The sequence below is a fragment of the Arachis ipaensis genome, chromosome B3 (assembly GCF_059453495.1).
Source record: "Arachis ipaensis isolate K30076 ecotype BB chromosome B3, ASM5945349v1, whole genome shotgun sequence".
Taxonomy (NCBI): Eukaryota; Viridiplantae; Streptophyta; class Magnoliopsida; order Fabales; family Fabaceae; genus Arachis; species Arachis ipaensis.
In genome coordinates this window covers 299,939-326,815 of record NC_142438.1, presented here as the reverse complement: position 1 = coordinate 326,815, position 26,877 = coordinate 299,939, and the positions used below count along the sequence as shown (strand labels likewise).

General features: G+C 29.4%; 3 protein-coding genes and 1 non-coding gene across 4 annotated transcripts; all 4 read right to left on the bottom strand.

Moving 5' to 3' along the window:
- Positions 1 to 4,884: 4,884 nt before the first annotated feature.
- Positions 4,885 to 7,210, bottom strand: LOC107629477 (Regulator of Vps4 activity in the MVB pathway protein). The gene is made up of 6 exons (XM_016332282.3): positions 6,864 to 7,210; positions 6,393 to 6,496; positions 6,133 to 6,304; positions 5,893 to 6,033; positions 5,705 to 5,796; positions 4,885 to 5,613 (listed from the first exon to the last, which is right to left on the bottom strand). Exons 1-6 carry the CDS (start codon positions 7,092 to 7,094, stop codon positions 5,052 to 5,054), a joined length of 1,302 nt encoding a protein of 433 aa, XP_016187768.1. The 5' UTR covers positions 7,095 to 7,210; the 3' UTR covers positions 4,885 to 5,051.
- Positions 7,211 to 9,911: 2,701 nt separating this feature from the next.
- On the bottom strand, positions 9,912 to 11,211 carry LOC107632443 (uncharacterized). Its single transcript, XM_021120104.2, has one exon. The coding sequence runs from the start codon at positions 11,128 to 11,130 to the stop codon at positions 10,180 to 10,182; it is 951 nt and encodes a 316-aa protein (XP_020975763.2). The 5' UTR covers positions 11,131 to 11,211; the 3' UTR covers positions 9,912 to 10,179.
- Positions 11,212 to 15,630: 4,419 nt separating this feature from the next.
- LOC148569619 (uncharacterized) lies at positions 15,631 to 16,568 on the bottom strand. Its single transcript, XM_088510019.1, has one exon. The coding sequence runs from the start codon at positions 16,519 to 16,521 to the stop codon at positions 15,631 to 15,633; it is 891 nt and encodes a 296-aa protein (XP_088366145.1). The 5' UTR covers positions 16,522 to 16,568.
- Positions 16,569 to 19,409: 2,841 nt separating this feature from the next.
- Positions 19,410 to 19,490, bottom strand: TRNAL-AAG (transfer RNA leucine (anticodon AAG)). The gene has a single exon. It is a non-coding gene; the product is annotated as a tRNA-Leu (tRNA).
- Positions 19,491 to 26,877: the final 7,387 nt, after the last annotated feature.

Genomic DNA, 26,877 nt, shown 5'->3' with positions numbered 1-26,877 from the left:
ATAAGCGAGCTGTTCCGGGTGATATACTTGTTAAAAAATGAATGCATGCTCTCGCTCCTTTGTGTGCTTCTCATCCCTGCCCAGAAATGGTGATCCAGATAGATAGGAACCCATATGTGACGGTCTTCGTACAGATCTGCATAATACACCCAAAGACAGTCTATAAATACACCCGAGAAAATATGTAACTTACACCTCTGATGCAGATTTTAAAAAGACATTACCTGAAAGCCACTTGTTGTCCCCAAGACCAAAATTCAGCAGAAAATCGTTCCAATTCCTATCGAATGAGTCTTTGCTTTGAGAGTTCCAAACAACTTGGCTCATTTCTTGTTCGATATCGGCATGTCCCTTGTACCCGTTTAATTTGCTTGGAATCTTCTTCATGATGTGCCAAATGCACCAGCGGTGAACTGTTGTTGGCATACAGGCCTCTAAAGCCCTTTTCATGGATGCGCACTGATCGGTGAGAAACCCTTTCGGAGCGTTTCCTCCCATGCAACGAATCCAGCTTTGAAATAACCATTTGAATGATTCAATTTCTTCATTCTTCATCAAAGAGCATCCGAGAAGTGTTGATTGACCGTGGTGATTCACCCCGACAAAAGAACCACAGACCAAATTATACCTGAAACAAATTACCATGGTCCAGAATGCAAAATCATTAGCTACACCCTAACAAATGCTTCGCATACACCCAATGAAACAGCCAATATACACCTCTACTGCGGATTCGTAAAAATAAATTAATTTGGCATCATAAACAGGGACAGTTTGTTACCTGTTTGTGTTGTAGGTGGTGTCGAATGAAATGACGTCTCCGAAATACTCAAAGGCGGCTCTGCTTCTTGCATCGGCCCAAAAAGCCAGCTTAATCGATTGATCCTCTTCGAGTTGGAGCTCAAAAAAGAAATTCGGATTCTTCTCTTTCATTCTTAACAAATATTTCCCGAATTCCTTTGCATCTTCTTGTTCGGAAACATTCCGCACTTCCCTGGTAATGTAATTCCTCACGTCCTTTTCGATAAAATTTAACTCGCGGTGACCCCCGGCAGCCGCAACAAATGATTGGTAGGTTTTGCTTGGTCTGATACCGGCCTCCTCGTTATTCTCTATCGTACGACGAATGGACATGCTTAGTTCCCTGTGCTGTTTGAGCATCTCTGCTTTGCTTGGACAGCAGGGGTGTGAATGATCCAGCACAACCTTTGAAATGATCCAAGCACCGACATCCTTCAATGTGTGTATATAAATTCTTGCAGGACAGTTTAGACCGGCTGTCGGATTGGTCTTCTCGGCCGGAGATATTTTAGATTTCCATTTTCCCTCTCTGCTACATGTAATCAGTTGGTTCTTAATCTCGTTTCCCTTCCTATTTGTGCACCGAACTCTTGTAGAGAAACCTGCAGCCTTGGCGTAGTTCCTGTAAAATTTTCCAGCATCTTCAAGGGTAGTAAAGGTCATTCCAACCTTTGGAACAAGCTCGTCATCAACAACTGAGACAGGCTGCAAAAGACACCGTGTCAGAACTGTAAATACACCCATAGATATGATTCAAATACACCCAATCATGTCTAATACGATACACCCTAACCGCAACAACTCAACTACAGAATGACTTTTAAAGCAATAAACTGTAAATACACAGCATGCAGATATAATACAGTTCTAAAAACACACCTAATCATGTCTGTTATAATACAGCTGAACAACAACAAGTAAATTAAAATAACAAAAAACCAGTAAAGTGTAGATACACCCACACTTCTAGCTAAAGTACACCCAAACAAGAATTGATCTACACCCGAGCGTCTGCTACAAATTCCAAGTAATTAATCACAACTAATACATTGAATCGACAGATTCACGTAAACGTGTTACTTTCACAGTAATGTTCAGCAATTTTTCAACTACACAATGCTATACAAATTACTGAAAGAAATTTCATACTAATCCTATGTAAATCAAACCTCAGGGACTTCGTTAGATTCTGACTCATAATCCACTTCGCCTGCATTCAGATGACAATCTGAGGTTGTATGATCCATTATCTTCAAAACGAGATCAAACTTTGATTTCGAAAAACAACAAATCAAAAATAGAAAACGAAGATGGAGTTGCAGAGAGAGACAAAGGTAACCTAAACGAAGAAGATGCTAGTGAGAAAAGGAGAAGAAAAGAACAATGGAGAAGAAGGAGGGTAAACGCGGGAGAAGAAGAAGAACGAAATCTCAAAATAACGAAAACGAAAAGGGAAAGAAATATTTTAAATCTGGTAGTTAGATATACGCGCGATATTATATAGCGCGTGTAATCAACGTACCTGAAGCAGCGCGTATTTTGATCTTATTGTTTAATGAACTTGTATGGCATACAAGCCATTAGGGCTTGTATGCAGAGCTTTTCCGTTTCTTTTAATGGTTAAATACTGGCCAACTTTTTAAAAAGTTGCTGACCCTACACTTTTCCTAATTAATTTTTTGTTTGACATTAGCACTTTTATGGAATGCAAACCTTCATAAAATTTACTAACTCCGATGATATAGATAAACTTGTTTCCCTTTTTGTTGTTTTGTTCTCTGCAAAAATAATCCAAGAGATAAATGCCGTCATTGCTTTTTCTTGACTTGGATTAAACTCCTAACAATGATATCGTTGGATATTAGTGGCTAAAACAAAAATAGTAGTAATTTTGAAAATAAACTAATAAAAGTGGTTATCAGAAAGAAAGAGGCAATGCAAGCTAGCTAGTTTCTAAGCAAAATTAAATAAAGTAAAGAAAAAAAATTTTAGAAAAATAACTAGCCTTGATAATTATTATTATATATACTAAAGGTAGGAAAAAATATTTTTTAAAATTGTTATGCAGAAAATTTATAAATTATAATACATATATATATATATATATATAACTTAACTCAAAAGTATTATTTATATATTAAAATTAACTATTAAAATATATATAATATTTAATTTATTTTAATATATATTTATATTTTAATATATATTTTATATTAATAATTAATTTTAATATACACCTAACATAATTGAACTTAATTTTATATAATAACCAGGTATAATTATTTGCGTAACATTTTAAACAAAGAATAATGGATGCGGCAAACCATTTCTTGAAGGTTATATTCACGAGATTCCTTCTTGATATTTTTGAACATCTCCTTTATGTGATATAATAACAAATCCAGCAAGCACCTTAGTAATTATAAAACAAGTAAAAAATATTAAACTAATTCGACCATTATTAAAAATCGAATTAGTTTGATAATAAAACTATTTAAAATGAGTAATTCATCTCTTGGATAATTTTATTAAATTAATTTAATCTTTAATAAAAATTAAATAAATTTATATATTTTTATAATAAAAAAAGATATTTAATATATCCTTAATAAAAAGAAACACAGAGAATAAAAGAAGAAAAAGAAGCGACCATATCACATTGTTTATGCAAGCTGGCTTTCTTTCTCTTTAGTACTTTAGTGCAACCCAAGATCAGATTATAAAAAAAAGAAAAAGATTTTATGTGTTTAGTTTTCTTGTTATTTTTACTGTTGGTATTACATTATTTATATACAAAAATTAGTCACTGATATATTTGTGTATATAAATTAATATATATGTCGTTCAATTTATTTTTAATGTAAATTTATATTTTAACATATATTTTATATTAATAATTAATTTTAATGGTTGCTCTTAATATACACTTAATATGATTACTAATGTATAAAGTAAGTAAGGCATAGCAATTCACACTTGCATTCACAAACACTCAAAATTTATTGATTTTTTTTTGTGACTAAAAATTTATTGATTTAATATTCTGCAGAATATCTTATTTGAATACAATTAAAATAAATGATCATTTTTGATATATCAACCAAGAATATTTTATAAACATGAAGTCATCTGCAATCAAAATAATCAAAAGTCTTTATAACATTATAATCAATTTGTTATGGCTTATATATGAAGTATGGTTGTGACCTAAAATATGATGGCATGATTGTTAATTAAAAGTAATGTTAGCTGACAATGAAATCAATTAATTTAGGTTAGTTTCGCTAGTTTATTTAAATAGTTGTAGAGAGTTCTAATTCTATTTTACGTGTATAATAATTTATTGGTTAACGTAAATTTTTAAATATAATTTAGATTCGTGAAGTAAGGAAATGATCCATGCTTAGATCCATGGCCATGAACATAACTAACATACTCATAGTCATCATCAATAATCTCATACATATATACATCTTAGCTCACAATTATGAATGGAATAACATTGAATCTGTTCCTTGGTCACTAAGCTTCCAATTTATATTACACAAGAAAAGGACAACTATGCATGCAATCCATTAATTGATTTGTGTTTTTTTGGTATTTTTATTTTTTATAATTTTATGAAAAAGAAAATAATAAAAAAATTGTTTTAATTCAGTATTGATAATATGATGATTTGGTTCTCAATAAGCTAGAGGATGAAGTTTTTTTATAGAGCATGTTCTTTATACAATATTATATGTTTGTTTGATCCATTCCAAAAATAGATAGAATTAAGAAAAAATATTATTATTTTTTTAATGTATCTTTCTTGTTATCTTTATCTTTATTGATTATTACATTAGTTTGAGAAATTTGCAGACTCTATCAGCACAAAGCACTGCAGCAAAATGCTAATACTAGAGACATGAGAGACAAGACAAAAATAATGTTTATGTTGTGGAACATTTAGAATTTCTGTTTGAGTATCTGTACTCTTATAGTTTAACTTCTTTGTTATATTATTTTTCTCTTTTGGCACCCATTACTATTTTTTTTCTTTGGTTGTCACAATGCAAGTTAGAAAAGCATATCTGAATATTATTTGCTTAAACATATTTTTTTAGGAACAAGTATGACAAAAGGTAGTAGAACCAAACATACTATATGACATTCTCACTTCTTCTCAGTATCTCTCTGTAAGACAAAATATATCATTAAGTATACAAAAATAATTAATAAAAAGCTAGATTGCTCTCAGGTTTTTTGGTTTAGGATTGTGACTTCTTGAACTTCAGTGCATCAAAGCGAGCTGCAAGTTCGTCGTAATCTGGCAATTTTGGATGGACACGGACACTGCTGTCCTGTTTAAGGAAAGATGAAGGAACAGATGGTGGTGGCCTCTTAGGTGGCAGAGTTGAAGGAGGTTCTTCCACTTCAATTTCTTCATCGCAGTCGGATTCATCAAACTTAATATCTGAATGTCGTGCGAAAGTTGGATGGTAGCTGTGCCTCCTATAATCATTTCCACCGCCATACATTTCAGTAGGGGATGAATAATCTTCATCTTTCTTCTGTTCGGACCTCGGTAAGCTCTTTGACCTATACATTTTCTCCTCAATTGTTGATTGATGAACCATATTATTTGAGTTATCCAACTTGTTATTGTAAACGTATGGTTTAGGAGCTTCATTGTTATGGTCTTTCATAGCCATGTAAGCAGCAACTTCGGCCGCGGCAATTGCTTTCTTAGCTGATTCGGCAGCTGCCTCAGCAGCAGCCTTAGAATCCTCGAAATGCATGTCACCACTGCCTTTTTCACCACCTGATAATCTGAAAAATAGCAGAAAATCTTATTAGAAAACAATATTACACAAAAAATGATCTTATAAATATAAATGGCAGGATATAACTCGGTTTTCACCTAGTAATTGGCTTGTTTGATTCAGAGGACACATTTGTTGTAGGTATGACTGCTGGAAAGCTGCTTGCACTAACGAATGTTTTTGGCCCTTCCTATAGACACAAAAAGTAGTTAAATTAGCCATGAAAATTTTGATTTGATAAAACATATTTTAGACAAATGAAAAATCAAGAGACAGAGCTTATTACTATGAGCTCTTCTGGAGGCTTCAGAAGTTCTTTTTCAGACTCTGCAGTATCCCATTCTACTTGATGCTCCTTAGCTATTTCCTTTAATACTTTCAACTTTAATTCGCCGGCAGGTGTTCGCACTGAGAGCTTGTCGATTAACTAAAAGATACAGCAATTCAAAAGCATAAAGGTCAGTAGTGAATTAATATACATAAGTTATCCGAAGAATACAGATGAATGCAGCAAGTAAAGTTCTACCTGACGATTTACGCCACAGCTAGGTCTAAGATCAGTAGCTGCCGACACGAAATCCTTTCCGTATTTCTTCTCAAAGATATTCTTCAGCGACACGAGTTCTGGAATTTCAGAGCACCTTGGCGCTGCAAATATTAAACTAGCAATTCCTTCTTTCAAATCTGCTGGACAGTCCCTGAAAATAATTACGATTTGGACATTCAATTAGGTTAATACTATTGAGAAGACAACAACAAAAAAAGGTACTCCTATATATACTTCACCTTTGCTTTGAAATGATTGAGAGTCTGGAAACTACTAATTCACAGAAGAGCTCAATGAACTCATTTGCAGCCAAAATATTTTGCTCTCTCATCACATGCTCAACCTACAAATTTACAACAATGACATTAGAACCCTAACTTAAATAATGCCATCTGAGAATGCAAATTCATCCAGAAACATCAAAGCTACTTTCATTAATGAGTAATGCAATTCACAAGTGGCACAGCTAGATGCTAACTGTAATCATTGGAAATGAATCAAAACAAAGTATCTAAGCTAGTTACTATATAATTATGGATCAAAGCATCTTCAAGATTGACAAATTTTTACTAAATCTCGAATTTCTCATGGTAAGAGTCACACAATTACTGAATATAACTAATTTCTCTAATGACATAACAAGTGCACTAAAACCTAATCACTATCTAAAATTAAAAAAAAAAAACAGAGGAAGTAAGAACTGAACGTACTCGAATGCGAGCAGTGGCATCTTGACCCGAGTGGAGGAGCATGGCAATGTCGCGCCTCATCTGCCTGACGACAACCTCCCGCTTGTTACGGAGGAGCTTGATTCTGGCAACCGCCATCTTGGCTGCCGTCTTGCATTTGGAGGTGTTGAAGCCTAAGCCAAGGAGGGCGAGCGTGAGCTTCACTGCCCTCCTGGCGCGGGAGGCTGCACCTGTTATCCCAGTAGTCGTCATGCTAACTGCTCAACACTCAATGCGCGAGCTATGCTTTGGTGGTTTAAGGAGAAGGAAGTGAGCAATGAGAAATGCAACGGTACGCTGAAATAGTCTTTTCTATTTTTTTTATGCGAAATAGTTTATTTGTTTTGTGGGAAAATGTAGCCGTTATGGAAATACGGAAAGAATGGATTGGATTATTGATGATTGTGTTACTGGCTAGTTTCTAACTAGGATGGAATCCTATGCTGATGCTACCCACCGTGTGACACGTTTTCTATTTAGGGATTCGTGAACCTTACTAACTAAGCTTGAGTTAAGCTCCATCTAAGATCTTGGAATTATATTGATTTAGTCTCTGATATCAATTGCTATAATACACTATGTCTTTCATGTATTTTTTGTTATTGGAGCTCAAAATTCTTAATAATGTGGCCTATTTTTTTTTGTCATGCTGGACATAGTCAAAGACGTTATATGTGTTTTGATACTAAATAAAGTTTTCTTCTTTTCTATTAAGCTTTACACACACAAAATCTCATCTATAACTCAGACAAGTAAAAAAACACATAATTTAGTACTCCAAAATAATATGAAATTTTAGTACTCTTTAATTGAGTATTTATAATGACATTTTACTTATTACAAAGTATTTATAAACAAGTGTGGAGGTTGTCAATCCCACGTATTAAAGTGAGGCTTAATTCTACTAAGCTTGTACTTCACCATCAAATATGATAATATATAATTGTTGCTTAAATAAATATTTATGTGAATGAAAAAAAATTAAAAATAAAATATATTAGAATTGTTTAAACAGTAAATCACAAAATTATTTGGTAGTAATAATTATTCTTTTTCATCATTTTACCACTATTTATTCTTGTGTGCTTTAATTTAAGAATTCCATTGAAAAAGAATATATCAATAATAAATTAATTTACGAAATGAACAACCATGGAAAATTTTTTAGAAAATACATATTTCTTTGGCAACCAAAATGAATTAGTATTTTTTTTTCCACAACATAAAAGATATTTACTATTGTGATGAAAAAGGCTGTGAAAATTATGTTTGGGCTGGGCTTGATCTAAAATATATCTTGGGCCACTAATTTAATAGCAGATGATTCTCGACAGGTTCATAACGAAACAAAGCTTAAGGCCCAAATATACTATCCATGCAATCCAAATTATTAACTAACCACAAAGCAGGTAGCAATTGATTTCTCAGCTACAAATTTTTAAATAGAATTCACATCGGCTACATATTAGTTATTGACCTACTGGATAAGAAGATAATGTGAAAAGAAAAATTAACTAACCACACAATCAAGTTGGGATTGTCTATTAGTTAGTTCATTAGTTTGCTTGAACAAGTATCTGAAGTTTAAATTTCGCCTTGTGCATACAGTAATCCATTGAGCAACAACAAATCTTTAAATGAACTTGAGAATACCATGAAAAACTAAAAAAATAAATTAACTACCCACAAATCCTATTTGCTTTATTATTTCACATTCTTATTTAATAAATATGTATAACAATAACAAATTTAAAATTAGTTAAGATGATAAGTTATATATCAAATATCTCTAAATTGTCATTATATATAGTAGATTTTGTAGGGAATACCATGTGTAATACAAAGAACAAAAAATAAAATAAAATAATAATGTATATCATACTCTTGTACACTTAAAAAATAAAGATCCATACTGCAGCCGGCACCAACTTATTAAATCACATATTTATAATTTTTGTATCAGATTCATATTCTTGCCAGTTAGACTTTAGACGTAGTTGAAATTACCTGTTTACAGTTAAGAGATGATACACACAATAAATATGATATTCTGCTATCACATTCTGATATTGATTCTCATCACTTTCATTCCAATATGTTTTTGTAAATTATTCAACACGAGTTACCACTTACCAGACTACTGAATAATTATTAATTGATCAATTAATAATAATAATAATAATAATAATAATAATAATAATAATAATAATAATAATAAGTCTGTGAACTATATGGTTAGGTGACCAGTATTGTTACCTCACCAACTTTGGGTAATGCCCATGACTCATATAAATCATAGTTTTCTAGCGCATTTTTATTAGAGAAAATATAAAATAGATCTTTAACCATTTTTTGTTTGAAGATATAATAAGTCTTTAATTAAAATTAAATAATTATATGTTTTTATTATTAAAAGAATGAAACACATAAGAAATCTATGAATATTTAATTTTAATCATTACATATTTTTTGCCAAAATAAAATAGCCAATAACCTATTGTTCTTTTCTCTTTAATTTAATTTATTATAGCCCATAAATTTTGTGGCAGGTCAGAATATGACACACTCTGTTATGTGTATTACATTGTTATTAGTTTAAGACACTTTTACCAAATGTATTATTAAAGATTCATTAGCCAAAATATTCAAGTAAAGTGAAAGGCGCTTTATAAAGTAAAGTGAAAAGCACTTGTAAATTTCTTTTTCAAATTATTATTATTATTATTATTATTATTATTAGGTTTAATTACTCTACTGGTCTCTATAGTTTTGCAAAATTTTCAATTAGGTCCCTATACTTTTTTTTCTTTTAATTGAGTCCTTGCACCAAAAATTTTTTTTAATTGGGTCTCTACACTTTTTTTTTTCTTTTATTTAGATTCCTGTACCAATTTTTTTTTAGTTGGGTCCCTATAAAATTAAGCCAATTACTACTAAGAGGGACTTAATTGAAAAAAAAAATTTTGGTACAGGGACCCAATTAAAAAAAAAAAAAAGTATAAGAATCTAATTGAAAATTTCACGAAACTATAGGGACCAACAGAGTAATTAAACCTTATTATTATTATTATTTGGTTTACATACATAGAAAAAAGGGCTAGGAAAGATCACAATATTTGAGTGAACAAAACTTTGATTAACAAGCAGAGTATACAATATTGCTTCATCATTAATGGCACCTAACAACTACATATGTATCTATACATCTGGAAAAATATAATAATATGTTGAAGCAAACCTCCAAATATGCATAACTATATATATACTATACATGCCTAAAATTAAAAATATATTATGCTCAAGGAGAAATTATATTAAGAAAAGACACCCTAGTATTAATCAAGTGCTTAAACAAGCACTCTAACCCTTCTTCAATCCCTTGAATTCCTAATACCAAAGCTTCAAGGCTTCTATTTGTAGATTGAATCCTCTCACCCACTTCTTCTTTGTTCAAATTCTCCATAATAGTAAGTTCCAAGTTGCAAAGTGATAGATCCACTTTTTCAAGAGCATTAACATTCTCTTGTTGATTGTTGTTGCAAGAAATAAGAACACCCTTATGCACCAATCTTGACACAAATGCCCATTTAGTAGGCTTTGATTTCAAGATTGATGAAGAAAGGAACACAAAAAGTGATTGGAAAATTGAGCTTGTGATCAAACTTGATTCTCTAAGAACTCTTACCAATGCACAAAGATGGTTATCATCATCAAGATCCAAAGGAGGAGGAGGAAATGGCCCATCATCAATTTGCTTCAAAAAAAGCAAATTTTTTGTGCATTCTTTTCTAATGTTCCTTCTAAGGCTCCAATATGAAGAGATGTGTCCTTCAATGTCAAGATTTCCAATCTTTCTCCTCCTAAGTGAAGATTGAAGATCTTCAACACTTGATTTCATCAACATGATGGAATCCCTTGTTTTTCCCAATAGATCAAGGAACCTTAAGGGGCAATCCAAGAACTCATTCACCCATTTCTCATCTTTATGTTGACCTAATGCTTGTTGGGTCAATGGCAATTTCAAGAGATCTTCTATGCACTTATACAATTTACCAAGGCCTAATAGACCATAGCAAATTGTTTCAACCTTTGACAAAGATGATGATGATGATGATGAATCCCATGATTTAAGCTTGTTGAGCTCTTCTTCTACTTGAATTGTGCTTGGATGTGATCTAGTTGGTAAACTAATAGATCTAACACCATATTTGCTAGAATGTTTAAAGGTAGCCATGGTTGCCCTTTTCATGATAAAGGGTAACCAAATTTTGTGATGGACTCAATGCTATAATAATAATAATCCTCTTCTATTTATACCTATAGACATCTCAAGTGGGGAAAGGAGAGAAAGCCAAGGGTATCTTTCTGGCAATTGATGCTCATCTAATTTTGACCTAAATATATATTTTTTTATTCTTTCTAAAATGTAGGCCGTTTTAATCTTAATTCTTTTAAAAATTTTCTCTTAAATATATTTATTATTTTCTTCTTTTTTCAGCCCTTATCATTATAAATATAAAAAAAAAAAAACTTTATCTTCTTTTGTAGTTGCAAATTTTTAAACTTTTTCTAGATCTCTATATATTGCAACTTTGTACTATTAAATTTAGATGATAAAGACAAAAAATTATCAATAATAAAAAATAATCAATTAAAATTGGACCAAAATTAAAATCACACACTAACACACACACATACATATACATATATATATATATATATATATATATTATAAAATAAAAAAATAAAAATATTGAAAACATCAGAAATTATTTTTAATATGGAAATAAAGATAGTATTTTGGTTGAATATTAATATTTGAAGTGTATTACAGTATTGTAGAAATCATTTAAGACGCTTCTACATGTTTTAACACGCCTCCACGTATTGGCCAATATGCTGTCACGTGTCCAACACATCTCCCTACGTATTAGTCAAGATGTTGCTACGTGTCCAGCACGCCCCCACGTATTGCAACACACCCCTCACGTGTTGACTTCTCCTCTACAAATTCACCCATCTGTAATTACACTAAATAATTCTATTTCCAAAAAAACACATCAATATTTTTTCCATATAAGAAAAAATCAGCCTAAAAAGTAAAAACATATCTAATATTTGATATATAATTTATTAAACATGTGACATATGTAGGTACTAGGCAGTGTTTGGTTTTTTCTTTCCTGTGACGTGGGTTATGTTGTCACGTCTTCCACCAGCAATAGAACTATAGAAGCAAGCAAAGCATCACCCCAATATATATAAAATAAAATTGAAATACCTCAATTTTTGTTGTTACATATGGGGAAGGTGTACCTTACAAATTTTTTCCCTCCGTGTTTTATAGAAAGGAGACATTTAAAAACACCAATTCCTCTGTCCATGCCTTTGTATCTCTATAACTTCAATGAATCTAAGCAACAATTTATGGTACCTATGGTTTTTGTTCATGAAGGTCGGTTACCAATTTACCATTTAAGGATTCTGTTCCAAAGTTCTCTGCACTTAATCATAATTGATGGATATGAACAAATAATAATTCATGATTTTATATATATATATAGTGAACACAAATTATTAATTTTTTATATTATTGCACGAATAGTATGTATCATATAATTTTTGTTTTTAGAAAATTATTTTTTAATATTAATTGTTTTCTTTGCATGAGATCCTTTACAATAGATCGGCTAAAAATTTTTATTATGAAAGGTAAATGTGTGCAATTCAATTCTGTTGATAGTGTATGTGTTTTTATTTTGATATAAAAATCAGTAATTGGTAGGTCCGATTAATTTGTAAGTTAATTTTTAAATTTTTTTAAATATCAAATCGGAGGGTCCGATTTATTTGTTGTGATATATTTTTTAAAAAATGTATAAATCGGAGGGTCTGATTTTTGTTCCTAACAAATTGGATGGTCCAATTTTTTTTCCAAAAAAAATAAAAGAGTCCAATTTTTACATTTTAAATAAAAAAATTCTACATTTAAAAATAACATCTTTATAATTTATAATCCTAAAAAATATCATTTCTACCCCCAATATAAAAAATAATTTGCGCAATAGATCTCGCCGTGTGTGAATGAATAAAACCAATTCCTAACCAAATATTCTCTTTTATCTAAACTCCTAACCAATATTTTTAATATAAATTGCATGTGTCACACCACAAAAATTAAATATCATGAGTATATCACAATTCATTCTCTAAAAATAATTAAGAAAGATAGCTACCAATTTTGAATGGTCCAAAGTCCAAACTCTGCCGGCCTAAAAAATAGATTATAAAAATGAAATTTATATATATGATTGGAATAATATCTATCATAGCTATTTTCTATTTAATTGGTAAGCGATCAAAATATGTGTAGGGAACAAAATATTCTTGAATAGTATTTATGTGGAATAATATTGATAAATTATTTCATCACAAGGGGCGTGGTTATTTTACCAAAGAAAGAAGACTGACACATACATATATATGATTTGTCATATTAATACCATATTATTCCATGTGTTTCCTAAAGAAATAGCATGACTTCAAAAATATATATACTATACAGGGATGCCATATAAAGCATTATTTAATTAGGAGGCAGGCCTGCTTTGAAACACATCAAATTATAATTTTAAAATAATTCTAGAGAAATTGAAACCTCTACGAGTATATCCATGAACTACTAAGATGCATTATATCAAAGAAAAATATTGTATGTATATTAATAATCAGCTATTAAATAAATTAATTATTATCTGTATTTATATATGTATGTATTAATTTATATATTTTTTAATTATATAATTAGTTATTTAAATAATTTAATTTATTAAAATAATTAAACATTTTTCTAGTAGTATGATGGAAAAAATTATAGGGACAAAATATATATTATTACTAGAAAAATTATTTTTAGTATTTATTTATTTTGTTTTTAATAACAATAGCTACTAATATATTTATAGGTAATTAGACAGTAACCATTTTATACTTTGTGGCTAAAAGGTTTTAACGGCAATTATATAATTGTCAATAAAGATTTTTTTAGTGGTCGCAAAAAATACATGATTGTCTAATATATAATAATAACGATAAATATATAATTGTCACAAAAACATAAATTAAGACATATATTATTACCACTAAAAATTTGTCATTAAAAATGAATTATAATGTATTTTTATATAATAATTAATAGCTAATTTTTTATACAAGTAACCAATAACATGATTATTAAAGATACATATAATAATTTGACTTACTGAACAAAACCTAGGAACATAAACGCATTTAACTTGCAAAACAAATTAAATAACCTAGGAACATACATGAACGCATTTAGCATTTGTTGATGATAAAGTCTTTTTCTTCTTTCATTTCTTATGGACATAAATATAAGCCATATGCCCATATATACATACAAGATGCTTTTCTATAAAGAAAAGTAGGAGTGGTACATTGTTGAAATTATAGACATGAAAAAAGACATGTGAAGTTCCCATTAATCAAGGAATACTTTTCTTGCACTGAACGGTGGAACAATATACATAATTAAGCCTTTATCTTTTTCTCATTATATATATATATAAGTTTTTAAAACCTTTATCTTTCTTGATATTCAAGGTCATGGCATAGTTCACTCACAGGTCAACACGTGTAGTTCAGACCATACTCCTTTGCATCACTTTTGATGACTATGTCCTGAAGGCAGAACTCTAAATTTGTCATTTTTGCAACCAACTAAATAAAAAATAAAAATAACCAACTGGTTAGTCGAGTAGTCAGCTCACTCGTCCGCTTAAGAAAGTGTTCAGAGTTCGAATCTTATTTTATATATGGAGCAAATCATTGGCCAATGATAAACTCTTAAATAAAATTTAAATTCACAACCGATTAATCTTTGATCTATCAAACTAAGAGATACCGTAAACAACTAAAAAATAAAAATAGGTAAACGAATAAATAAAATGAATCCTATTATGATTCATGACTCCTAACAAAATGTTCATAAATAATTAAGAGGTGAACATAAATACAAGATTTGATTAGTTATTGTAAATCAAAGCTAAGGCATCTATTTAAAAAGTTTTGTATAATAATAATCACACTTGAATGCACCCTTGTGAATAAATAAAAAAATGAAAAAAAAAGTATGTCTAAGAAGTTTTAACTTACAATGAATCAAATTACATGACTAATAATTTTATAACCAATATAAAAAATAAGAAAATTAATTAATGAATAAATATTTTTTCTTTTAGTGACAAAATAAAATTGTTTATTACAAACTAAAAAAAATGCTAATTACTTAGACTTTTTCCATTTGAATAGCCACTTTTCAAAAGCTTAAAATATAAAATTAATTAATATACGTGTACTAAAATCAATTATCAAAAATCAACTATCATCAGTATAAAATATATATTAAAAATAAATAAAATCATAAATATATTTATACGTAAATATATATTAGTAACAAATTTCAGTAACAGATTTTGGTATACGAATAATATTTTTATTAGATGTATGTGAAAAAAAATAAATAATAAAATTAAGTATATGGCATTTTGAAACCACAACATAGGATATAACAATAAGCTTCTTCTTTGCATTTGATTTCTAACCTTTGAATTATACAAATTTACAAAAAACTAAGGTAAGAAAATTTCAAATCCTCAGCATATCCCTAAAACTTGGATGTCTAATAGGATTTAGAGACAAAATTACATTGCTAACTAATAAGAAAACTCTATTGAGAGATCATATTCAAAAGGGAGGCTCTAGTCTTAATCAAGTTCCTAAATGTGCTATCCAAATTATTATCAAGGCTTTCTAGAACATTCTCCAAAGCCCCCAACTTTTCATGTGCTATATGCATCTTCTCACCATTATTAATCCCTTCAATTAAAAGGGTACTTAGAGATGCTTCCACACATTGCAACTCATTGACATTTTGTGAGTTATCTTCATCACAAGCTATGACCCCTTTGTGCAAAAGTTTTGCCACCATCAACCATTTGGTTGACTTTGACTTTGACTTTGACTTTGACATATTGAAGAAAGACAATAGTAATTGGAACACAAACAAGTTCATTAGTATCACTTCCCTAAGAACCCTAACCACAGCACCAAAGTGGTCACCAAGATTCAAAATTGGTGACACCCCAAAATTGCTATCCATATGCTTCAAATTTGTGATTACCTTCTTGGAATTCTTCTTCATCTTCTTGGTGAATAAATTGTACTCAAGCACACTTTTCTCAACACTTGAGTCTCCTTTTCTTCTTCTTAGAGAAGAATGAAGGGATTGAACATTCTCCTTAATTTGTAGAATAATGTCTCTTGTGATGCCACAAATGTCCAAAACCCTAATTGAACCATCCAAGACCTCTTCAAAATATTTCTCATCACCACCTTGGTTTTGAGAAATCACATGTTGTGTTGATGCCATGTTGAGAAATGCATCCAATGAGAGGTACAAATCTTGAAGCAAGGAAAAGCCAATGGCAATTGACTTAGATGTTGATGTTGATGTTGCTTCCCATGTCTTGAGCTTGATGAGTTCTTCATCAACTCTAATAGTGCTTGGATGAGATCTTGATGGCAAACTAATGGAACGAAGTTGATACTTGCTTGCCATGGTTTTGTTCTTTTTTTTTTTCTTTTTAGTTTCCCTCTAATATTGTAATGGAAGCTCAACTTTGGTGTGCTATTACCAATCCTTGAGTCTTCTTATTTATATAGGTATTAAATATTATCCATTTTCCATTCAACTCCCATAAGGTTAAATTAAATAACAATTAATTAAAAAAAACAGAAATTTTAACACTTAAATTTTCACAATTTGCCAACACTAAAAGGAAAATCTTTATTCATTTACACACCAACATACCGGGGTGTTCGCGGTGCGGTTTGGATCGGTTTTGAGTTGAAAATTCATCCGATCCGAACACTAATTTTACTTGCGATGTCGTTTGGATTGGATGCTTTTTTTAAAAAAATTCTGATCCGATCCAATCCAATTTCAAGCGGTTTGGATTGGATTGGATTTGCGGTTTTATAAATTAAAAAAATTAAATACATATAACAAGTCTCAACATCAAATTTTAAATAATCAACAATGACATAACAAGTCTCAACAATATATTAAAAAGCCAACGATAACATAAAATATTTATTAAAATGTAAATAATAATACATGAATAATATAAAAATGTAAAAAAAATTGAACATGTTATAAGTATAATTGTAAATATAATAATAAAATAATAATATTATAACACATTGTGCGGTTTGGATTGGATTAGATCGGTTATGAAAAGTAGATCCGAAATTCAATCCGATCCAGCGGTTTGCAAAAAATAGAATCCAATCAAATCCAAATTAATGCAGTTTTAATCGGTTTTTGATTTAGATTGGATTGAATGAGCGGTTTAATTTGGATCGGCTTGGATTTGAACACCTCTATCAATATATATACAATCCTTTTAACTATTTAATAAAATTTAAAATTAATAAATGCTATTTTCCTAAGTGTTCAAATAGTAAATATCATATCTCATCATATAAGTAAAAGCATTTTTTTTTTTTGAAAAAAAGGTTAGCTATAGCAAAATTAAACATCACCCAATTTAATCTAAGTGGGGAGCATGTGATACCCGCATGGGTCTCCCTACAATTTTGGTTTATTTGTCACATCTTTCCCAACATTATGCTCTATTATAGGTGATGTAACACAATCATAGATAGGCCACAAGGGTATATAGTTACAAATTACAACTCATAGCAAGTGTTAAATTAATGTTTTTGAACCTTGGGTTGTATACTTGGCTTCTTCTCCGTGTGTTGGTAAACACAACTCATTACTCATCCCCTAAGCTTGCCTCCTATGTTGCCACATTACCCTATTCATTTCAAATTATAAAATAGTTTAATTTTGATGTATTCACAGTATAAAATATTTTACATAGTCGTACAATCACATTTGTTTTTTTATAATTATTCATACAATTAATATAAAAGATAGTTATTTTTACTAATATGATGTTATGTATTAGATACACGTATAAAATTATTTTATATCGACAATACACTAAAATTAAATTCATTATAAAATGGGGTGCCCTTAATTTTCTTTGTTTGATTTGTCTCAAATTGAAGGAGCTTCAACCGCAAACATGGATTATTAAAGAAATGTATGTTATTTGCATAGGTTGAGATCCACAATTATTTGAGTTATAGATAAGCTACTTAGAATCCCAAGAACCAAGGGTCAATTATATTTAAACAAAGATTAAACTAATATGTGCACGAGTGGCATGTATTAATACTAATGTTTATGTATGTATATGTTACCGTTAAATATGATACTAAGTTGCTAAGAATGCTTTGTATAAATGACGTGCTAATAGGGAGAGAATCTTTCATATTTTTTCCCCCTTTCTGATCTCTTAATTATTGGTAATATATATTGACGCGTGTTTGCAAAAGTAACTAGTTGATATTTTGTGAAAGATTTGATTCGTTAGGTTTATGGCATGTGGCTACGCTGTGCTGCTTAGTCATTCACCTAGTTGTGTATATGTGGCTTGATCTCCTTATTTGGTATAATCTATATTTTTATTATTATTACAACAATAGATATGATGGTAATATTAACAAAATCTTAGATAACTAGTCTTTTGGTGTGTTAGTTTACAATATAGTGTGCATAGGTCAGGTGAAATCGGGTCTAATGTGATTTAGATTTAACTCGAAATATATATCGCGTTTATTTATTAGACTCGAATATGGTCCTAAACCCGATGAAACTTATACATTTTTGGACCACAATTATACAGATAAAAATTGGGTGAAAATCAGGCCGTTAACATTATATTATCTTTGATATCTTCTTATAAGTTAGGATGTAAAAATATCCAAATTTCTAAGACTCTAACTATTATTTGATATGATAAAATTCATGTAAAAAAATATAATAAAAACCAACTCTTCTCTGAAATTAAAGTATAACCATAATCAATACTAATATTGTCTAATAATACCAAATATTTAAATTAATACAAATAATACAATATTATGCATTAGTCTAAAATTTTATGTATTTTAAACACAAAACATTAATTTATAGTCTAATAATAACTAATAAAACAAAATATTAAGGTTTATAATATTTAAATTCCACATAAAAATAGTCATCATCCATCACTAATAACATAAAATATTAATTGTGTATGATGATTGGACCACCAGATCGAATTTGAATAACCCAAATTATGATCCGAACCCAACCCAAAATAATAATCGGATCTATTTTTGAGATCCTTATTCAATCTTAGACCCGATAAAATCATACAAAATTAATCTCTAAAATGTTCGAAACCGAACGGATCGGCCATGCACAACCCTAGTATACAAATCTCGGCAGAAATGTGTTTTTTCTTTACATTGAATATGTTACACGAGAATAACAATATAAAAAATAAATAAATTATCACCCAATTGCCATTTGTTATTATATAAAATAAATGTTGAGAGTGGGATTTGAACCCACGCCCTTTCGGACCAGAACCTTAATCTGGCGCCTTAGACCAACTCGGCCATCTCAACTTTGATGATATTTGAGTTTTTCAATTTTTAATTGTTTTTGACATTTTTTGTTTTTGGTCACTCATTTTGGTTTTTTTTTTCTTTTTTCTCGGTGAACCTCATTTTAATGTTATTTGGATTCATCACATAAGCTGAAGGCCCACAATATTTTAATGGACCACATTTTTTAAGGGACGTTCGTTATTTAATATGAGGATACTTTTATAAGTCAAACCCAATAAGGAAGGCCCACAAAGGAAATAGATTTCGAATTTGGAAGTAAAGAACCGCAGGCCTAGTTGAGAACTTGAGATACATTAACATGCCTCTTAAAATACTGTATCAAAACTAATTTTGGTTCGTCTATTTATTAGTTCATTACTTCGTTTAAGTAAATATTAGAGATTCAAATTTCGTATTGTGTATGTAGTAATTCATTAGTCAATAATAAATTCTTAAGTTCTAATTCGCGATAGATTAGTCCTTAGTCTACTGAGACGAGGGATACTATAAACCATTAGAAAAAATGTTACATCTGGATTTAAACATTGACACAACTAAATAGTAGATAGGAACCTTTAAAAATATTAAGTGTGTGAGTATGTAATAACCGCGATATAGCCAAAAAATAATCCTTTTTCCATAAGTAAATCTATATAAGGTAAAGTAAGGTAGAAGATAAAACTCATGAAAATTTAATACTCATCTAAATGAATCTTACTTTTTTTTTTTGTTTGAGTTGTTACTGACTTGAGTGTTAGTATTCTTTGCAAATATCTATTTCGTCTGACATTTTTTAGAGTCTAGCATATATTTTATCTGTGGAGAAGATAAGACGACGTATCCTCTTCTACGACGAACTATACCTTGAACAGATCCTTATTACAAGCAAATAACAGTACCCAAAAGTAGTTTCCATCATCAACAATAATGTTTTTTTCTTTGTAACATTGAAAATTAAAATGTTATCAAAATTAAAACATCACAATTATTAATTAAGCAATGTCCTAATTATAAAGGAGTGGAAAGACCGAAAGAGATTTATTTTGAAAGCATAAAGCGGGTGTGCATAAGAATCACGTTTTAATTAAAAGTAAGATGCTTATTCTTTGTTTTCGTGTGTTTTATTTTTATTGTTTGGGCATGCATCTACATCTTAAACAAAATTATGTTTAGAGCAATGTACCTAAGCATAATATTCGGAGTTAGGAACTTAGAAGTTAGAATAAAAGCAATCTGCATTGTTCCCTGCTGTACCTTCAATTAATTGAATTAACAACTACAAATTCGATCATATATACGATAGATATATTTTATTTGTATATATAGTATTAAATTTTACAATTTTAATTTATTAGTTGTTGAATTATTACATTTTTTGTTCATTTGTCCTTGTGTACTTTGCGAAATGTGTAGTCATGTTCATGCATGCATGTCCGGACCAAATTTTTTATGATTGGAAAAGCATGTGTGTTAAGTGATCTTATCAGAATCTCAAATAATAATAATAATAATAATAATAATAATAATAATAATAATAATAATAATAAATCAATATTGTCATTTAATTTCCATGTGCTGTAAATAGTTTTTTTTTTGTCTTATATATATGCTGCCACCTCATAACAAAAAAAGTTAAGAGACAAAAAGTGGCAGCGAATGGCTTGGCAAGTTGGCGTTCTAATATAATCATTGTATATTATATTAGGTGAAAATTCAGGTGTAGTCGACTTCACGTGAAGTTGATATCTGAAAGCCGTTAAATGATTTGACTGATTTGATTAAATTTTCATCTAACGGCTCTCAGATATCAACTTCACGTGAAGTGGACTTCACCTGAATTTTTTACCATTATATTATTGCATATGTATATATAGAGATCTTTAGGTTTTTTTAAGGATATTATGATAACAACAATGTTACATAACGGGTAAATATTATTATTTTGTGTCAATATTTTAGTCAATAATAATTTATATTTATATTTATATTTATAGAAATTTACATATAAAAAATATATAATTTACATCTATATTTATTAAAATTTATACATATTAATTAATACAACGTGTTCTTATATTTATCAAAATTTATATATATACATAAATTAAAAAAAATTATTTGTTAAAAATAATTTAACATTTATACTACTGACTAACTACTAATCAAAATTACTAAAAATTACTATTCCAAAATTTTTTGTTATGATAATACCTGCTAGACTTGATCACACGTTTGTAATTTTGTATGCAAGTGTATAACTTAAAATGATTATATATGAAAACCGTACCCCTCTATAATAGTAATGCCAAAAGGATTAGAGATGATTATGGGAGTAATAATTATTAGTAATTAGTAATTTTATATATGTCTTTTGCAATGGATGTAATTTATCCAACTATACTTTAAAATCAACCGCAAAACCTAATTTAGACAATACTATATCACACTTTTGATAAACTAAAAAATCCAAGCAAACTTGTCAATCTTTAATTGGTCATTGTATTTATAGTTTTTTTTCATCTACGATACTCCTAACTCGACATGTTAAGAATTACTGTATCGTAAATTTTAGCTTCATTTTAAAATGCCGGCCTGATTGCATCATCAACTCCGAACTGTCGCTATATGCACCGCAGTTTGTTATTTTGTGGCGGTTTTACAAAACTGTCGCAGCGATTTTATAAAATCGCTGCAAAATTTCCACCGCTATTTACCAGATTTGTTGTAATGAAAGATGATGGTGGGATTTAGATTCATATCAATATTACATAAATCACATTATGAAGTTATGCTAATAAAAATGTACAAAATTTCTAATAAATTTTTAGGGAGTAAGAAGATTAAGAAGTGACACTCTATGTCTAATTAAGCACCTAAAGAGGCAACCTAGTCCTGCCTCTAACTCTCTAACACACTCATCTACTCCCTCTAATCTTCTCTTAACTATTTCTAAATCATCCTTAACAAAACCATTGGTTTTCTTAACTATTATTGTGCATGGAAACACATCAATTTCATTACTATTGATGACCCTATTTTTTCTAGAGAACAATAATAACCACTCACCAATATTATTCTTTTTCTTCAACACTTGTGGACACATAAAAATTAGTACTCTTCTCAAGACCAAAATGGTTACAATGCTTAGTTCTCTTAGAACTTTAGACACATTTGATAAACAATAATGTGTCTTACCATTAACAAAGCCATGATTATTTTCCATTTTCTTCAATGATTTAAGGATCTTAGAGATTTCCCTCTTTGCCCTTTTCTTGAAACAGAAGTAATCGCAAATCTGACTCTTAATGCTGGAACAATCTTGACCCTTTCTGTGACGACGCATCGCGGATTGAAGCTCTTGCGCGTGTTCTTTCGCGAGTTGCAACAATTCTCTTGCCGATCCACAAACATCAAGAAAAACAAGTGACATATCAAGTACTTTATCTAAGTACTTTTCTTGATCTTGATCATGGAGAAGAACCTTTTGGGAGAGTGAAGAACCAATGATTTGTTCATTCACACAATTGTACAAATGCACAAGCCTTGTTAATAAATCTGCATTCATAACACTACTACTAATTGTGATTGATGAATAATAATCCATTGATGATGATGAAGATGCTAATAATAATTCGAAATTCTTGAGCTCGATTTCGATGTCATTGGATAAAGGGTGTAACCTAGAAGGCAAGCTAATGGATCTAACATGGTAGGGAACTTGATCTGAAGTTGCTATGAAATAATAAGAACACATTTTGTTACTCTATGGTAGTGGCTGGAATTCTATTAATGATGAAATGAACAACTTTGGTTTGAATGGACAACGTTTTATATATAAAAACCTTAGAAGAAGAAACCAACACATGGGTTCTTCATGCCAATAAGAAATTAAATTGATTTAATTTATTGTATGCATATGTATGTCTTTTAAAAATATTATTAATTAATTAGTACCTATCATTCTGGCCAACAACTACTAATACCTAAATATTTTCTTTAGTTTCAAATCCATTGGTAGTGTTTGGTAGAGAGACAGAGACTGAAAGACTGATACTGAGAGACAGAGATTTATAGACAGAGACTGAAATAAATCTCAGTATTCTGTTTGGTGCAAAGTGAAAGACAGAAATTGAAACAAGAATGAAACTCTAATTTCATTTGTACGAAGGATAAAATTAAAATTAATTAATTGAAATGAGGGTATTTTAAGTATAAAATGTTATTAAAGTTTCAGTCTCCGTCTCTAAAAATTTCAGTCCCCTGGATCCCCATTTTTTGGAGGTACTGAAATACTGAAATTTTGGAGACAGAGACAGAAATTTTAGTACCAGTCTCTGAGCTAACAAACATGATACTAAATCTCAGTCTCCCAGTCTCGATCCTAGTGCCTCAAAACAAACACTACCATAGTTGCTAACATACATAGTAACATATAGTTCTATTGCTATTTATGAACTCTCATATCTTTTTTTTTTTTTTGAGAATTTAAGGTTTAGGATAAAAATATTATTTCAAGATCTGATATCCATTGAAAAAATTAATTTTTTAATTAAACTCTTAATTATATATATAATTAAATTAAATAAATCATATATGCCCTGGTAAACCTGCACTTCACCACTTTAAAATAAAATTCTATGTATTGTGTATTTAAATTAAATACCAATTATTGAGAGCATATATGAGAGTGCAGACATGTACTATGGGCATGCTTTCTTATTGTCTCCACAATCATTAGCAGTGTACATTTTGATGAAATCCAAAAGCGCTGGCATTGCTTGATTCTCTAGTTTTTAATATCAATCTTGTAAGTAGTTCATTGTACATGAAAGAGAGAGGTGAATAAGTAAAATGAAGAAAAAGACAAAATGAGGCAGAATCTAGCATGGAATATAGATTCAAAATCTAGGTTTTGATTTGGTGTATAGGGCTACATATAGGGTTATATATTCGGTCAAGCTTCCAACATGCAAAAAATAATAATATTAATTGCGTAGGTGTGACCTAAAAATTCATCATCACCTGATTTATTTCTTAATTAAGAAATTAGGAGTTTTGAATCTCGTTTTAAATATAAAAAATATTTTTTAGCAGTAATTTGTCTTTAAAGAATAATGTTAGATAGGATAATTAAGGTGCATCAAAATAAATAATTATGATCAATTATATTATATTAAGTGATGATATATATTTATTATACACAATATTTTTTTATTTTTATAAAATTTAGGTGAAATACACAAATAGCTAGCTCATGTTGTAATGTATCCTTAGTAGTGTTAATTGCAAAATTTTTGTGTTTTGACAATATAAATAAATAAAATTGCTTAAATTATGTTGAGACTCCTTAGAATGTGCATAAAGATACTTAAGGCTGTGTTTGTTTACAGGTATGGGACACTGAGATAGGAATACAGAAATATAAAATTGTGTTTGATAAATGAGATATAGACAGAGACATTGTGTCCAAAGACATTGAATTAGTATATTTTATGTTCATTCGATCCTGACAGGAAAGACACAAAGACAATAATAAAGGATACAACTTATTTTTTATTTTTTCTTTTATTATTCTTGTTAATTTTTTATAATTATATTTTTCTTCTCAAATTTTTTAGATGAAAAAAAATAAGAATAAATTAAATTTTCATAATATATTCTAGTTTATCACCAAATAGAATATAATAATACAAAATTTTGTGTCTTTTTTTTTGTGTTTTATTCTCAATATCTTATCTTATCCTATTTTTAGAAATAAACACAGTCTAAAAGAACAAGCGATAATGATTACTACTACTTCCTATTTTATACACAAACATTATATACATTACTCTAATATAATGTAGGTAGGTACATTGTATTCAGAATTATAAAATAGTTTTATAAGTACATTTAATTATGTAATGTCGTATCAGTAAAAATAATTATTTTTTATATTGACCGCTTGAATGATCATCCAAAAGAACAGATATAATTACACAACTGTATAAAATATTTTACACTGTTATTGCATCAAAATTAAACTCTATAAATTAAATAATCCTAATCTTTTTGCATTCCATGTGATGTAGGCTTCCGTAAAAAGGTACAATAATACAATATATACATTCGTATAAGACAGGATTTTTGTTGTCTACTTGTCTCCAATGATTAGAGCATGTGTAAGTAAAACAAAAATTTAAGGATAATTTAATTAGTCAACTTCATTTAATTTTAGACTTGTCGCTCTGAAACACTAGCATCAATTCTAATCAATAATCTTGTGTGAAAATGACATAACTTCTTCTCAATTACCATACCAACAACAAAGGGACGAAATAATGAAGAACCTTTTTTTGATTGTCATGTGAGATGTTTCATACGGTCTTCATACCTTGTCTTTCGATGTGTAAAAACATTGCAACTTGTTAAACAAATTAAAGATTGTGTTGTTAATGCCGGTGGTGGTGGCTTGATCATATGAGAATATTATTGTGTTAGGAGTAATTAGGACATATATAAATTAAGTTGAAGAAGTAGATACTCTCACCATCGTTTGGTAATAAGATATGAAAAAAAAAAAAAATTCTAACTTGACTCTTTCTTTAGATAATTTTTTTTTATGTTTCTCTCCCTAAATTCTAAACCACCAAAAATATATATCAAATATTTTAATTTTATACTTGTTTATGTTTTATTTTGAGATTCTGATTATCATATATTTAGGATATACTATTATTGATGATAATACCGAAAATGACCTAGTAAAATATCTTTTCATTTTGATTTATTTCTCTCTGTTTGGATTGAATTTGTATTGAACTATTTAAAAAAATCTTATAATTATGTCTAATAATTAGTTGTAATAAGACATTTATACAAGTTGAATTCTGTGGTAGCTATATGAGATAATTATAGTAAATATAAAACTTTCACAATATTTAAAAATTGTAGCTAAAATTAGATTTTTTTTTTCTATTCGACAATATTTTTTAACTTCAAAATAAAGGATTAATCTCTACATACAAGTGATTTTGCTATACAAGTCTTACAAGTCCTCAAATTGATATTACGCTCAAACGCGCTTGTTACGCACATATGTTTCACGCGCCTCTAACAAATTTTTAATTTTTGAAAGGATTCCGTTTCCTTTTTCGAATTTCTTGCGTTCTCTTTTTCCTTCTTCATTTACGTGCTTTTCTCTTTCTATTCTTTTTCTTCGTTATTCTCGATTTCCATTGTTTTTTGACATCAAGCTCTGAAATCATTTTTAAAGATAATAGATAATTTAACTTCAGATTGTTAGATGAACCAGTGCGTGAACCTTGCCTGTAAAATTTGTTGTTAATTCTTTCTTGTTTGAATTGAATCTAATGTACTAATTTTTATTAGAATTAATATAATCTTGTCCATTTTATATCAGACG

What these genes read in the sequence shown, in the direction of transcription:
- LOC107629477 (XM_016332282.3), bottom strand. Translation starts at nt 7,094, where the DNA reads ATGACGACTACTGGGATAACAGGTGCAGCCTCCCGCGCCAGGAGGGCA. An exon ending in AGCCTCCAGAAGAGCTCATA is followed by an intron (nt 5,797 to 5,892) that starts GTAATAAGCTCT and finishes TTGTGTCTATAG; the next exon opens with GAAGGGCCAAAAACATTCGT. An exon ending in TCAAACAAGCCAATTACTAG is followed by an intron (nt 5,614 to 5,704) that starts GTGAAAACCGAG and finishes GCTATTTTTCAG; the next exon opens with ATTATCAGGTGGTGAAAAAG.
- LOC107632443 (XM_021120104.2), bottom strand. Translation starts at nt 11,130, where the DNA reads ATGAAAAGGGCAACCATGGCTACCTTTAAACATTCTAGCAAATATGGT.
- LOC148569619 (XM_088510019.1), bottom strand. Translation starts at nt 16,521, where the DNA reads ATGGCAAGCAAGTATCAACTTCGTTCCATTAGTTTGCCATCAAGATCT.